Source organism: Chaetura pelagica, unplaced genomic scaffold (genome assembly GCF_000747805.2).
Source record: "Chaetura pelagica isolate M959 unplaced genomic scaffold, ChaPel_1.0 scaffold109, whole genome shotgun sequence".
In the NCBI taxonomy this organism is placed as follows: domain Eukaryota; kingdom Metazoa; phylum Chordata; class Aves; order Apodiformes; family Apodidae; genus Chaetura; species Chaetura pelagica.
In genome coordinates, this window is record NW_009970725.1 from 13,478,120 (window position 1) to 13,494,541 (window position 16,422).

General features: G+C 39.2%; 1 protein-coding gene across 1 annotated transcript in view; it reads right to left on the reverse strand.

The window, feature by feature from the left end:
* Positions 1–16,422, reverse strand: part of PPP4R1 (protein phosphatase 4, regulatory subunit 1) — a 49,619-nt gene that overhangs the window by 6,764 nt on the left and 26,433 nt on the right. Inside the window, exons 9-13 of the mRNA XM_010006932.1 lie at positions 16,045–16,175; positions 14,197–14,714; positions 6,398–6,573; positions 2,643–2,738; positions 1,186–1,371 (exon numbers count right to left, since the gene is read on the reverse strand). Of these exons, the coding sequence (XP_010005234.1) occupies positions 1,186–1,371; positions 2,643–2,738; positions 6,398–6,573; positions 14,197–14,714; positions 16,045–16,175 (1,107 nt within the window). The remainder of the gene's footprint in view (positions 1–1,185; positions 1,372–2,642; positions 2,739–6,397; positions 6,574–14,196; positions 14,715–16,044; positions 16,176–16,422) is intronic.

A 16,422-nucleotide genomic window follows, 5' to 3' on the forward strand; every position in this document is an offset into this window, starting at 1 on the left:
ACTCTTTCCTTTGAATTCTTTTGAGTAAATTAGTTCAATACTACTACCTTCTCATTTGTTCAAGTTACAAAATAGAATAAGATATATATCCCACAATATTTCAGCTGGCCTATTTTAGCTTCCGTAATAGGTAAACTTTCACCCACATCGAATGCCCAGCAGTCCAAGAACTAGTAGAGCTTTTAGTCACCCTAAACTGAGGGGGCACTGTTTAATGGAGTAACTATTTCAAATAACTATTTTTTAAAATAAAATGGCATCTGCTCTTTAGCCAGCACTTTCCAATTAGCATGTGTACTGTTTTTTTGCCCTGGTTTGGTGGTTCAATCTTAATTCAGATTAGACTGGCAATAACCTCCAGATGGTTTTGAATACAGGGTAATTTCTTTTTACGTATGTTTTAAATTTATTAGCTGGTTGTTTTCAATGGCTGAAAGAGTTTGGAAACTATGAGCAATAGCCATGTATAAAATTACTCCCTACATATCACTGAGAACTGCTGCTCTGACATAGTAAGCAGTAAATGCAAGAGAGAAGTAGTCTGAGAATGTTTTAAAAAATTTAAAATAGCACCTCCAGAAAAGGAAACAAGGGAGGACTGGAAGACAACTTTAAACCAACAGTAAAATGCACAAAAAGTCATCTCCTCATCACCTGACATGGAAAATTCTGCTATTCCCAATATTTGTTTTTAAAACCACAATGCTGCATGGCAATAGTGATGTTATTCCTTTATGACTAGCTGGATGCAGGACCAAAAGGCCACTAAAAGGCCTGGTGTGAGACTGACTCACCAAGTTCCAGACATAGCCTACAGGGTCACATGTCTGCTCACGCACAGCAGCACAGCCCAGATTCTCATACCTGTGAGAATCCAAGCACTGCCATAAGATCTCAGGTGAGCAGAGGAAATCAGAGACCCCTTCTCACTCACATTCCCACTGGAGATTCAATTCCCATTCAAATTGCCCCATCTCCCTTTTATCTGAGTAGCAGACACTCTGAGACAAAAATCACATTTCCATTCATTGTACAAATAACTAATATCAGCAACTGAAGCCTCCATGGAAAAAGCAGAGCAACCCAACACCCAGTAAGCAAGAGAAATCATCATAGAAATTCAGACTATTCATTGTCACATCATGAAGTTTCAGATCATCTGCTGTCACAGCTTCCTGAGCTTACCTGCATGTCAGATGCCAGTGTCTCATAGGTATCTTTCAAACAGTGCCAATTCTGCCTGCCTAATGTAAGTGCCACACCTGGTAGGCTGTAGGCACAGTGTTTGGCAATCTCGGTATCAACTGTTTGTGCACGGGATGGATCAGTCATTGATAAATACTGATCCAGCAAGGCTTGAGGTACAACATCCTACAGCAAGAAAAACATAGAGTGTTTACACTATTTTCAATAAATCCTCTAAGGCTTACTAAAACTCCAGGGCACACCATCAGAAGAACATTTTTTCCCCAACAACTATACAATATTATTTAATTACAATCACTTTATACGAATGCAAAGGTTTTGCATTTCAGTGCCACCAAAAAGTTCCAAAGAAACAATGACACGACTGGGGTTATTTGAAAACACACCAACATTACAGAGGAGTGGATGGATCACTGTCTGCTTAGGCATAGCAGGAACTTAAAAGACTATGTTCAACTTTTGTACAAGCATTCAGACTTGCAGGCTGTGCAAATTAACCCTTTTAACTCATCCATAAAAACAGGCAGAATAGCAAATGACAAGACTTACTAAAAAATTATTTTCCTATTCCTTTCAAAGAAGAGAAGAAAACTAAATTAAAATGCCTTGAGGAGGTGAGGAAGAGGAGCAGGCAGAGTACACTGTGTTCAATGTTGCTTCTGAACTCTGCAGTTTGCATGAAGGAAAAGGCTTCTCCAGAGACTAAGACTCTGGTAACGAGCAGTCCTTCACTCTGAGATATGACAGCATCTAAACTAAAACTATGGGAAAATCTCCTTGCGTAGACTTCAACACTATCTTTGCTTCAGCTGTTGTCAGTTCATCTCAGGCACTGAGGGTGCACAAAAGCAGTTCCTTAACACAGCTGCTGAATAGCTCGGCTCATGTAAGCAAGAACAAGGACTGATGCTCCCACTCAAGCAATCAAGTTGGTGCAGGGCGGCACACTTAATACTGAAATATATAACAACAAATGCTTGATTCCTTTTGAGAAAAAATTAAAAAGAGATACAGCTTAATGACACACTTCCACAACTTTTCTGCAAAAAGGTGTCATGAGGTGGGGACAGTTCTACTCAAAACATTTAACGAAAAACCGTGTTTCCTCAAAAACCTAATTTCCACTACCAGATAGTTTCCACAAAAAATGAAACCAAATGAAATCAAGCCTGGAAGTCTATGGCAACTGTCCTCATGTAAAAAAATACTGTCTTCTCCTATACACAATTAAAACAGAAGCAACTGCTGAATTAAGCCATTATCTCTTCAAACATGGAATATTTTAAAACTCTTTTATTTAAAAGGTTGGTCATATTTAATAGAAACTGCATTACATCAGAAATTTCTGAATGAAACACTTAAAAGAAATCGTCATATACATAAAAAAAATCCACTTATCTGATATACGTACAAAAAACAGAAGTAATGTCATTTACCTGTACTTTGGATTTTCTTTCTTCTTCAGGGCTGAAACTACTGTTGGTGCTCAAATCTGAATCATTATGAATATAGTGAAGTGTAGAATCCATATTCTATGAAAAAAGAAAAAAGGTCACACAGAATACATTCCAAGATTGAACAAAAAACAAACATCAACATTAAGAAGTACTGTCTTCATCTTAGGGTCTTTTTCTTAGATTAAAGGACTACATGTTTTAACATCAAATACAATTTTGCTACAGCCCCAAATCAAAAGCTCTTTAAGATAAATCTGCTTTCAATTTCAAACACGGGGTCGTCTTATTCTGCTCCATTTTGTTTCTTCTGGAATGAAAATGACAGGACAGGAGTACATCTGAGATTGCATTATAGAAAATGTAACTAACATGGGTCACACTGCTTCTCCCCTGAAGGGAGAATGAGAAAACACCTTGAACAGATTTAGTTGGATCTGTTGCTTTGAGTTTGTGCTGGAAAAAGGTCAAAACAAAGCCTCCCTCACACCCTAGAGCACAAACTGACAATGCTTATGTTGTTGCTCCTTTTCTAGAGGTGTTTATTCTCTAATCTCATCTACAGATGAGCTCCACCTTGTAATACAGAGCCCTAGTGGACCACAGCTGCTGACACTGTCATCATCCCTCTCAGCAGTTCCTTTAAAATAATTTTTAGCAACCATCCTGGCTACATTTCTGGGTCTTGAATGCAAGGACTGAGACTTTGTTTCAGAATTCTACTGAGCAGCAGAGGTTTGATAAATTGTGATGCAGTGGGGATGCACTGTCATTTTCAGTAACAGTGGAGTTCCCCAAATACAATGGACTTTGCATAATTAACCAACCATGGATCAAGAGGAAGATGATGAATATTTGAAAAGTACATCAGGCTGCTCTGCGGTAGAACAGGACAAAGGCATTTTTACTACATATGAGCTAAAGTATCTATTCACAGACCCTGCAGGGTAAGCTCTCAGGGTTAACAGAAGCACCAAGAAAACAAATGCCTATTCTACCAGCTGTTCAAATCAGTTTGACAATAAGAATCTTCAAGAAAACTATGAACTTCTTTTAAAAAGCCTCCAGGATACCATCTGCCTGCCTTGGTTTGACTTCAGACAGTCACTTTTTTCCTTTTCCATTATTTGCTTTCATCTAAGCATTGGCTTGTAATTTTAGTTGCTGAGGTATAATTACAGGTGATAAAGAAGAGGCAGAGCTGCAAGGCAATTGCACATCACCAGCACAGTAGCCCAAGTCACTAGTCAGGCTTATCAAGCAGCAGTATGAAGGTGTCAAAGAGACAAGGGAAGAACAAATCTGCAAGTGACTCCCACCACTAAATGTGTGCAGCAGCACACAACTCCAACTAAAAAGCCTCCAGGGGTTCTGAGAATAAAACCGAAAAGCCTCCTCACAATGTCTCGTACCTCAGCTCTAAAAGGCTAAGTTAAAATAAAATAAATAAATAATAATAAAAAAAAAAGAATACTTTATTGACTGAACTAAGTTGAACAACTAAATATACTGAAGGGTGTCTCAGATTTGGGTGTCAACATTTTTACCCAGCCACTTTTAGAGTCAAATATGCATTCCATAAACGAAGAGATGCAGTACAGAAGAATCACAGCAGCAGTCAGTATTAAAGTCAATATAGTATCTCTATGCCTGCAGATCAAGTTCTATCTGTATGTTTTCCATGTAACATGCACACGCTGATCTGAATATTACAGAGAGCCAGGACACATCACCAGAGTTTAGCCTGAAAGCTTCTTGTGTACCAAACTAGTGAACCCCTGTCTCTGAGATGCAAAATCTTTGTCATGGCCTTACAAATCTCTTACATGAGGTTCCCTTTAGCTGCAATGTAACAAGAGCTCTGTGGTTGTGCTCCATAGACCCCCATGCTGTGTCATGGCCTGCACACAAAGCCCACAGCACAGGGCAAGTGGTGCTGGCATTTTCCGACATGCAAAGGCAGTACTAAGGGTCCAGTCTCCTCCAGGCATCCATTCTCTTCTTAAAGAGAAGTGCCAGGCACGGATGAGCTGATTTTACTCTGATTTCCTCTCTCTCTCTTTTCCTTCCCTTCTACCTCTACCTTCAACAAAAAAAAACCTCCTTCCGGAGCTAATACATGTGCAGAAAAAGCAAACTGTTACTTTGCTTTGCAATGTGTGTGCAGAACTGTGAAAGCTGCTTTCAAATACAAAATGTTGTAGCTTGATTTTTCTGAAGTGTCCAGTATCCTACTGACACAGTCCTATACTGAGACTTAAAAACACAACAAACCCAAGACAAACAAACTAAAAACCCCACCACAACAAAAAAACACCTGTGAAAATCAGAGATGCCTCACTGCTAGGGGCAACAGTCCACTTGCTCAACAGATCACAGCTTGATTCCCAAATTTTAGGTCACCTTTATAATATCCCTTAACTTGTAAAATGAGGACTTGATTCAGTGCCAGCAACAAACAAGGAAGTGCAATATTTAAGAGCATCCTTCTAAAGAGTAACATTGAAACATGCAAAACCAACGTACACCAGCAATGTGACAAGTTCTTCAACTCTGTCAGCAATACACTGTAAAGAAATAAAATGCAGGACAGGTCCCTCTGAATAAATGTCACCCTCATCAACCCCAAAAATTAGGACAGAGGATACATTTACACTGTCATTTTACAGGTTAGTATGAGAAAGAAGTGACATATTGATTCTGACATCACAAATTGGGTGCATGTTGGTTTTTTGAAGCAAACCAAGCAGATCTGTAGTGTTACATTATAAATGTGTATAAACAGCAGCATCCAAGTAAATGTCACATTCCTCCACTCCCCAAAATTTTTTCAGGCTATAGGATAGTCCAACAGCTTACGTGAAAAGTTAATTAAATGTCATCTAGAAACACTGCTCTAATTAAAGAAGGCTGAAAATGTTTGCACTCAACTCCTAGACTTTTCAAAGACATTTATGTCTTTGAAAAAATTTCACCTGAAAATACTACTTACATACTGTGATTGAAACAAATCACTTGCTATGGTTTTATGGAGCATATTTTTCTACACAGCTATAGCTTTGAATAACACCAGACCCTATAGCACTATATGCAGTGAATATACTGGGTTTGGCCTAATGCACAGTACAGAACAAAAAATAGTATCAAGTGCTGAAGAAGTAAGCCAAAAAACCTTTAACATTTTAGTAACTGCTAGAATCCACTTCCCCTTTCAGCAGTCCACACAGCATCCTAGATTGCAGGTCCTGAACTTGTCTTATGCAGCAGGCCAGTGAACTACTATAAAACACTTTGTCAGGGAGAACAGGAAACTAAGCTCCCCTTTTTCCAGATTGGAGGGAGAGGGGATGGGGGAACTGAAGAAGTGGATTCATTTATTATCAGTGGGTCTCTGTTTTAAGGAAGGCAATTTCACAGGAATATACTGCAGTAGCATTAAAATATCTTAAAATGTGATAGACTCAACAGATTTGAGTGGAAACAATTTCAAGAATTCATATGGATAAGTACAGAACTGGCAAAAACAAAGGCAACCAACATAACTCTATTTTAGCAGCTAGCACTTCAGTATCAGCCAACAAAACTGAACACCACACTAGCCAAAAGTAGGAGGCATTTGGCTTCAATTACTACACAAACAGAAAATACAGCTCTGTTTATGGAGCCCTGGAAATCCTAATGGGAAAGAAGAAAGAAAGAAAGAATATAAAAAAAAGAGTACAAAACTTGCTTCTTACCTCAACAGTGTCACCAATTAAAGGCACAATATCACCCAGTATAGGTTTAAAACTCTGTTGGTCATTGATGGTTAGTTCAGTCTGTGAGTCTGTTCCCTTGCTGATGCTAGCCATTGTCTCTTCTTGAGGATCCAAACTGGATGCTCTGAGTGCAGCAGACAACACCTCCACTTGTGCTGCAGCATATGAAGGAGAAATGCATAAGAGACTGAACTGCAATAAACTTTTGCAAGTCCATAAATCAGCTTTCAGACAGTGACTAATTACTGGAAGGATGGCAGAAGAACTATGGAGGAGGTACAAATGTAAGATTTGTACTGTTTGACTGTTCCTCTAGCTGGGGAAAACTGCTATCAAATGTAAGGCAGATTAACACCCCACTCTTTTCCTAGGGTGCTTAACCACCCTGTAAGCTCAGTAAAGATTGCTTTTCTAGCAAAGACACCAAGGAGTACCACCCTGCTGTTATGGCAGGATCAGTTCTTTAAGAACCTTGGTACATTTAATGGTGCAAACAGTCTTGTGAGTCAGAACACCACATGAATATTTAGTGGAAGATGGAATTAAGAAGAGAAAGGAAAAGTAATTCAAATAAAGGTTGAGAATAGGTTTATTCATAGAGAAAGGATTTTGGTTCTGAGAACCTGGCTCTCTCCTCTGTATACACCCCTTAAATTTTTATGTTTTTATAGCAACTCTGAAGTAAGATCTATATAGGAAGATTCTAGACACCAGTAAATCTTTTCTGAGCAGGACACTGTAGCCTCTTTGCATCCCACAAACAAATAATGAAGATTGCACCATTTGATGTCCTCTTATTCATCAAAAGAAAGCATTAGCATTTCACATTCTGCCATCCACTCTTCTGAAAAAACAGCAGTTCTGAGACTGCTTTGCTTTCGATCTCTCTGCTTACTGATAATTAAAAAGAGCTTTGTCAAGCAATAAACCTTGGATATAATCAGGTATCAGAGGCAATCTTAGCTGCAAGCCGCAATAAACCTTGGATATAGCCTGACCTAAGCACATCAGGTATCAGAGGCAATCTTAGCTGCAAGCGACACAGAATTCAGTGCAGACTGATCTACCTTACCTTTCTCCTTTTCCATTTTTCAAGAACATAAGGAGGAATAATTTCCTGACCCATTAAATTTACCCAGCCATCCAGAAGCTCAGTTCCTCATGAATTGTGACTTTTCTAAGGTCTCGTATATGTTCATTGTCAAACTAAATAACAAACTATGTTTGGTTTTAATCCCATGTTGCTATACTAAGTTATAGAATCTTAATTTCTCCCTATAGTTTTTTTTGAAAGGGCTAACAAGAAAAATTCAACAAATAAAGTTGGACTAATTTGTAGACAGAAGAAACAGATCTGTTACAAGAAGCAATACTGTAACTCAGTTCAATCTTGGCTAGCAAAAATTGGAAAAACACACTACAGGTTCACTGGTTCACCCTTGTTGGAGTCTGATGAGCAGGAGTAAAGAGTTTTTTTACAAATTTCTAGCTTCCTGACTGAGTCAAATTTCTGATAGAATAACTGAAAGATATTCTGGATGCATTCCTGTAATTCACCTCAACCAGAAAAAACACAGCAAATTAGAAACTTAAAACCAAAACCAACTATAAAACACTATGTTAGAAAGCACAGTTTCAATATGTATCCATAATATATAATTGAAACACAAATACATAAAATTATGAATTTTACAACTTGTAAGATTAACAAAAGCTTGTTATGACTCCACTCTTCAATTGTTAGCTCACTGAATATAAACCTCTGTACTTTAAGGTTCATGAGAATAAACAAGATCAAGGCTAGTAAATTCCTCCAATACTTTAAAGTTAAACAAATCAACCCAAAATAATGGAAAATAGGTGGCTATTTCAGAGCACCTGCTAGGGCAAGAAATGCCTGCCTGGTTTCCAGTTTATTCTCATTCAGAGAACTCAAACAAGAAAATTAAAAATAATTATATTCTGTTGCACATCAAGGAGACATTTTCATTAAGACTTCTTGCATGAAGGACAATTTCATGAAAAATGTTCACTCCTTTCTTCTTCACTTAGAAGTCAAGAAAGCCTACCCTTGACTGGGCAACAAGTACTGCTTCAACACTGAGTATTAACTTACTGAAACACCCATACTGAGCTCCAAAGATTACTTCTAATAACAAGAGTGAAGATATCTACAGTGCTAATTGGAAATATTTCAAAACATAGTCCCTAACCATGCCCCACTCTCAGCCTGCACACTTGGACCACCCGTGATTAGGGGCTTAACAGGGTTGTGACCACACATCCCCCTTTCCTCTACCTGCCCTAGAGGAGATATGGCACAAATATGCATCTTCTCAGCTTCTTGTCAATTCTACAGTCCCAGGACCTGAGGATGAAGGATAGGAAAGGCCAAACTCCAAGGATTTAATTGATTGGCAAGTGCCTTCTTTCTTCTTTAAGTGCTTATCTGCAGGTTCTGTCACAAAGGGCAACTCCAGCACTGTCACTCACTGAAAGGTGAATGATCTGAAGTCCATAATCATCTTAAGGCCCTAGCCTAAAAAGAGTCAAGCACAGTCACTATGAAAGACTCCAGAATGGTGGAGTGCTTAGTAAAGGAGAAAGAGAGTGCATGTGTGAGTGTGTGCCTGTGTGTACACAGCTCTAGGTGGCTGCCTTGAAGATAAAGAAACTTGAGACAGCATGCTAATGAACTGTCTTCACCACCCTAGGGCTCAGGTGCCAGGTACCTCCCCTCCTAATACCATCACACAGACACAGCCCAAGATCTGTGATGATACCTTCCTGACTCAGGTGGCGGCTGCTCCTTCCCATCTCCCACAAAGATCTTTCCTACAATCATAAGATAGGCAACATTTTCCAGAAAACCATTACAGGTACACGCAAAGGAAAAAGCTCCCCTTAACACATGACAAAGAAATAAATGTCATAGAGCTCTTCAGAAGCAAGGTTCTGGAAGGAAGACTGGAAGAGAATCTGCTGGCTAATTTGCTTTCACAACTACCTTCAGTAAAAATTGGGTGTATAAAGCTCAGTTGTGTGCATAACATGTTGGTAAGATAAAGTCAACATTGACAGGATCTTAAACCATCTGCTAATTAACTATTTTTTCCTTTGACTTCTGCTTCTCACTTCAGGTGAGAAGTATTTTTCAGTAAGGAATTACTTACTCTTGGTTACTTTACCTAAAATAACTGGCACAACCTTTAAATTCAAAACCACATTTTACCTAGCCTTATTAAATTTCCTGGTCCTCAAGAGCTTCTGTCCTTACAAAATGCTTTGTTGTTGTTTTCTGTTTCTCCTAATGTTTCACTAGAAGACATTCATTGGTATTTATAAAGTGGAACACATTCTTCCTTCTTCTGAAGAACCTGCCTTCCTTACCCTCACTCAGAAGCAAAAGCTGTGGGCTGCATTAATTGGTACAGAGATGAAAGTAATTAAAATTTAAAAATAAGAGGAGTTTCTTCTCCACTTCCTCCTCACCTCCTGTTTCATTAACAATATTTTATACTTCTACTGCAAGCAGCAAAAGTGGCCTAACTTACACATTTTACAAGTGAATGAAATCAATTTGCCCCACATTTGGGCTGGTTTATCTCTATTAGGTTTCCATTTGGCAAAGTAGCCTGTAACTGGCATAAGCCACAGTTACCCCCAGTAACCTGCAAGTCTAGCTTTCTCTCCTTCTTCAAATAATATTAAGAAAAGCTGATGTTAGGTTACTTAGCACTTTCTATGTAGAACATAAGGAAATAAATAAAGCTGAACAAAGTGTCCCTGGAAAGAAAAATAAAGAAATAAAAACATCTGCAGAAAGAAAAGTAATCTCTGAAGTAACCGAAGACAGCAGCAGCCTCAGGGGGCTGGAAAAAGGTGACCTGAATAAAGACCCTATGATAATTTTACAAGAGGAAGGTACATGTTTCCATCTCCCAGTTTGAGACCCTCAGGATATCTGGCCAGCAGACTGGAAAGGTCCTATTAACAGGGATTACACACCACTGCTTAACTTTTAATAGCTTGTGTAGCTCTGCTAGCCAGTAGAGTCTGTCTGTGAGAAGGCAGGCTGTTTTTATCTTGGTTGCTGATGGCTCAACTACCTATTACTCAGATTTATCACTTTGGCAAGAGGCTAGTTCTGGAAAGAAAGCCTCAAGGTAAAGACTTTTGGGAGTGAGATTCAGTTAAAGCGGTTTACCCCTTTCTGAGAATGAGATTACAGAAAAAAAAAATGTCCTACGGTGGTTGCTGGTCACTGTAAAAAATTGTATTTACTGGAGACCTCATCAGCCTCCATGCCTTGAAGCAAGAATTTGAAATTTGAAATGGAAACTGATGATAGGGAGGTGCACTACAGAAACACAGAAAACACAATCAAGTTACCAACCTAAAATCCCCCCAAACAAACAAAAACACTCAAAACACCCACACAACCACAAAAAGTTAGTTCTGTGTATGTGACTAGTAACCTGTTAGAGCTTGGCAGCCAAGACATCAGGAAGATTGGGGTATGCACTGAACATACTGTACTCTGGGCTGCACAAACTGCCAATGCCTTTCCTTTCAGTTGATTTTTCCCCTTTATGTAGTAATCCTGATGTACCCCTTGGAAAAAAGCAGAGTTATTCTGTTCTCAATACTTCTGCTGTAATGATGTAAGCAGGTAAAGGAACACAATATAGAAGGGTGAGGTGAGACATGTAGAGTAATGCAGAATCCAGAAAGGAAGAGAAATGAAATCAACAAAGGAAATAAAAGGGGAAATATATCTGGAGGGAGGGAATATGGGCACAAAGGTATAGTAGTTGCTATAGATGCAGATAAAGTACAAAGCACAGGGGGGAAAAACACCCACAAAGACACAAAAAGCCTTCCACAAACAGAACAACAACTGTAACTCTTCTAACTCAGAAAGAATAATTGCCAGTTGAACTCCAGTACCAGCTCTCCACACCTGTCTCAGCTGTAAGGGACAGGGTCTGAAACTAACTAGCAAAATGGGAATCAGCAACCTCCACTGGCTATACCGTTATTCTGTAGAGTCAAATAATAAAAATTAAGTGCAATCTTGATTTCAAAATAACCCTGTGCCAATGACCAATATGGTTCCACATAATAGGTATTACATATTAATTTTTTTTTTTTTTTAAGGCTAGGAAATATCCTCCAAAGCAAAACATGTTAAGAGAAAAATGCTGAAGTTGCACAGCCAAGCACTCAGAGGTAAGGCACAGCCGGAGTTAGGATCATCTGAACAACCTAACCTTACTGCCATATGTGTAACATCATACACTACAGCCTCACTCCCAAAGTACAACTTGGCTAACTCATCCCTACTTCATCTTGTGATGTCTCTAGGACACTTTTCCCATTTGCTATAGAAACCAGAAGATGTGTACCTATGGGAGTGCTCCAGTATGGCAGGCCTCTGTTTACCCACCAGAGAGAACAGTCTTCCACTCCCATCTCTTTACTAAGAATGCAGCTATAAAGACAGGAGGACAGCATGGAAGAAGGAATCCAGGACTGGAATGACAGCAAACCAATGAAGAAAATAAGTGCAAGAAAAGATGACAGGGATTTAAAATGAAAGAGGAAAAAAACAACCAACTCCTAGTTTGCTCAGTCTTTGCTGTCAAGAACCAGCCAACTCCCAGTATGAGACCCATAAGAACATAATGGCCAGTTTTGCAGGGCAGGAGGAAAGACCACAACCATCACTTTGAGACCAGAGCTGTTTTGACATTTGTAAGCCACATTTACTGGAGACAAAATTTTCTGTGAAATTAAGAAGTTTCATAACATTTCTATGGAAATAACAAATTAAGACAACCTTTTTACCGCATGTTTGCAGCATCAGTTTGCAAAAACAATTTTAGACAGTAAAGAGGAAAGCATTATTCCTGGTATTGCCACTGCAAGGCAGTCAGGGCTCTGATCTTTTGGATTCCAAAAGGAATCTATAGCCTCCCTCTTGTCACAGTTTATGGAGTATAAGGTCCAAAACATAGGCATAAGTCAGCTACTCAGAGACTGAAGCTTGGATACCCACCACTTTTATGTGCACATTAGTGTTTGAGACAAGCATGCAAAATGAATACTAGTCCATCAGTTTTGGTCTCAATTTCCTTATGCGTCAATGCATTTTGTGTAAAATTGAAATAACAACATTACCAAATCAACAGGTATGTTGTTAAATTTCAGATTCTTAAGTATTTAGACCAAATAATGAGAGTATAGGCAAGATGAAAAAGGAGTACAAGGCTTGGGAGGTGTGTTTCACAAGGCTTCACTACACAGCCTTGACTACGTCAGAGGAACTGAATGGAACATAAAGGTGACCGAATAATTAAGACCACCCACTTCCCCCACACCTCAATAACCCTGGTTCAAATCTTTCTTAGCTTGTAGGGACTGGGAACCCATGGTGTTGAGAACCTAGCAACTATTTTATTCTACTGTAGTGCACAAGCACTATTCATCAACTGCACAGAAAACCTCTTGACAGCCAGTCACGAGAGCTACAAAAAACCTCCTGATCTAAAATAAGATATGAACACACATGACAACTCCATAGCAGAGAACAATTCTGGATGCACAAATACATGCCTACATATGTCTTCATTGAAAGTGTTTAAGGTTTTATAAAACAAACAGCAGTGCAAGTTTTAACAGTTGGCTTCAGAGATGCATTATGTGAAGACTGATATCACTAGCAAGGCTGAGATTTTTTTCTGTCTTCCCAAAGCACTCTTAAAGCAACAAATTTTCATCTGCTGACTTCATAATAGATTAAATGGAAGCAGCCCAAAATGGATTAAAGAAAATTTATTAGCATATAAATCCATTAATAACAAAGTAAGTTGAAAGCAGTACCAGTTTATTCCAAGATGTTTTTCCCACTCCCAAAATCTCCATATTTTTCCTTCCAATTTTTTCTGGTCCAGAGGCATGCTTTACCCTAGGGATTCTTCAGCCCCAGAATAGCATGGCTTCTTTCTTACTGGTAGCTCTGAACTTTCTCCCTGTAATGCTCAAGCTTGATGTGCCTTAGAATATATTCAGCATGTGAATACCAAGAGAAATGTACCTCCTGTAGGTATGTTTGAAATAGCCGTCATTTTAGCCCAGGAGGTATCTCTGAGGTGCTGCTCCACCAACTGGTCATACTTATGAAACACTTCTCCACCCTTCAAAAGCTTTTAAAATGGAGGATGTGGATTCATACTTCAAGAATTCAGTTTGGATAAATTCTCAGTCTGACCCAACAAACTTCACGCAAGTAGACAACATGAAACAGCAATAGTAAAGACCTTGCAGAAAAATTGATAAGACTGATTTGTTAAAAATAAAATGGATAATGCCACTTATCAAATTCCAATATTTAAAAAACCCCACCCTAATCTGCCTTGTTATTTTGCATGTATGCTAACTACAAATTAATTTCCTGACCAACTGCTTATGCCTTTGAACCATCTATTTGATTATACTGTAAAAACAGACAGTAAGAAGTTTGTGCTCCTAACTGTATGTGTATTCAGTTTATGGAAGCAACCATACTACCTTTAAACATATTTACACAAATGTAAGTTCCCTTTCAGTTCGTCGTCAGTTTTCACAATTAAATAAAAATAGATACAATCTCTTTGAAGACTAGGAGAAAGCCATACTTCTGACTTCTAAAATAACTGAAAGGTTCAAGCCAAAACTGCTAAAACAACATATGCATATCTCCAAACACTAAAAATACTTCAGGATCTTTACTATACCTTTTACATCGGGATCGTCTATATGGGGTTCCAAATTTTCTATCATTTCTTCCAATTCTTTCCTTGTTGCCATAGGAATGTTTGGAGACACTGGCATAGTGAGTTCCTGAATTTCTCTATCAAGTAATATCTCAGAAGTCTGCTGAAGCTCGAAGTCAATATCTATTTCAGGAAGTGGAGTCCTCCAGAAATGGAAAGAGTTGTACAATTCCTGCTCTGAAAGAGAGGTTTCCTGTGAATTCAGCCCAGTCTTACGCAGACTTGCTGTACAGCAATGAGAACTTTGCTCGTTCTCATCAGCCATTTCCCCACAAGATTCTGAAGACAAAGTGCAATGGAAGGATGACTCAGTCTGGAAATCACTTTCCTTCTGGGAGTTATTTGACACTGTATTTTGATCTTCCATGGCATTTTCAAGTTTTGTTGCAAAATCCTCATTATCAGCATGTGAAGACAGATCCTCTGTCCTGTTGTGCTCATCCTCTGTTATTACACCTTCTGTAGTCCTGACTTGTTCACTGTTGAGTGCCAAAGCAAATGAACATTTAAAAAACAATATGCTTGTTGCAAACAGATACTCTCAAAAATTCACACATATGCTATCAGCTTGCTATTTAGCAAACTACATTTACTTACAGCCTAGCAAAATAAATAAATACATACATAATCACAGAATTACTGAGATTGGAAGGGACCTCTGGAAGTAATCTGGGGCAAGACCCTTGCTCAAGCAGGGCCACCTAGAACTAGTTACCCAGGACCATGTCCAGGTAGCTTTTGAGTATCTCCAAGGATGGAGACACCATAGCCTCCCTGAACAACCCATGCTAGTGCTCAGCCATCCTCACAGTAAAAGAAAAAAGTATTTCCTGATGTTCAGAAGGAACCTCCTGTGTTTCAGGTAGTGCCCATTGCTTCTGCTCCTGTCACTGGGCACCAACGGAAAGAGTCTGACTCCATCCTCTTTCCACCCTCCCCTTCAGGTATTTGTACACATTCATAAGACCCCATCAAGCCTTTGCTTCTCCAGGCTGAGCAGCACCAGCCCTCTCAGCTTTTCTTCCTCGTAGAAGAGATACTCCATCATCACCTTTGTGCCCCATTTTCCAGCACATCCAGTCTGTCTCTGATAATGAGAAGCCTAGAACTGGACCCAGAACTCCAGCTGTGGCCTCACCAGCACTGAGCTGAGATCACCTCCTCTGACCTGCTGACAACACTCCTCTTCATGCAGCCCAGGATACCATTTGCCTTTACTGCAAGGACACATTGCTACCCCATAATCAACCTGATCTTCACCATAAGTGTTAGGGCCTTTTCTGCAAAGCCACACTCCATGCCATCAGACACCAGAACATACTGGTGCCTGGCCCTGTTCCTTCCTGGGTGCAGGACTTTGAACTTCTCCTTGTTGAACTTCAAGAGGTTCCTGCCAGCCCATTTCTCCAGCCTACTGAGGCCCCTCTGGATGGCATCACCACCTTCTGGCACATCAGCCACTCTACCCAGTTTTGTGTCACCAGCAAATTTGTTGAGGGTACATCCTGCCCCACCATCCAGATCATTAATGAAGATGTTAAACAGGATTGGACCCAATAATGATCCCTCAAGTACATGACCAGTTATCGGTCTCCACAAGGTATCCTAGGTTACTGAATATTCCTGTATTTTTAGTAAATAACTAAAAATGCTGGTAGTCTGTTAAATAATACAAGAAGTTCCAGATCTTTCCATTTAGCAAGACGGATACTCAGCTTATACAAGGAAGCTTATTTTCTTAACTTATAGCTCATACAGAAGAAAAACAATGAGAAAAAAAATTATTTGTAGACTTAGGAAGTTGTTTACCTGTTTTCCTGTGCAGAACTACAATCTTCTGCATTTTTACAATCTTCTTCTTTAAAGTACTGGCCACTGCTGGATGGATTAGCAAAAGTTGATATGAAAGGCCCCAGAGACTGAAAAGCAGCTTGGCGGACCTAGTAGAAAGTGTCCAAAGTGAAAAAAAATATTTATATATGGAAAGCTTGCTGTCCTAAAAACCATAAATGCCTGTTACTAGGAAATGGAAGGGTTGTAAGCCTACTGAGGAAAGCAACAGCAGAGACTCTTGTCTGGAAAGTCAGTAAGCTGTACACATAAAGTGTTAAGTAAAAAAAAAAAAAAAAAGTTTAGAAAAAGCAGGGTAAAAAGAGTTAAATCACAGGTAACTAAGTTGACAGGCCT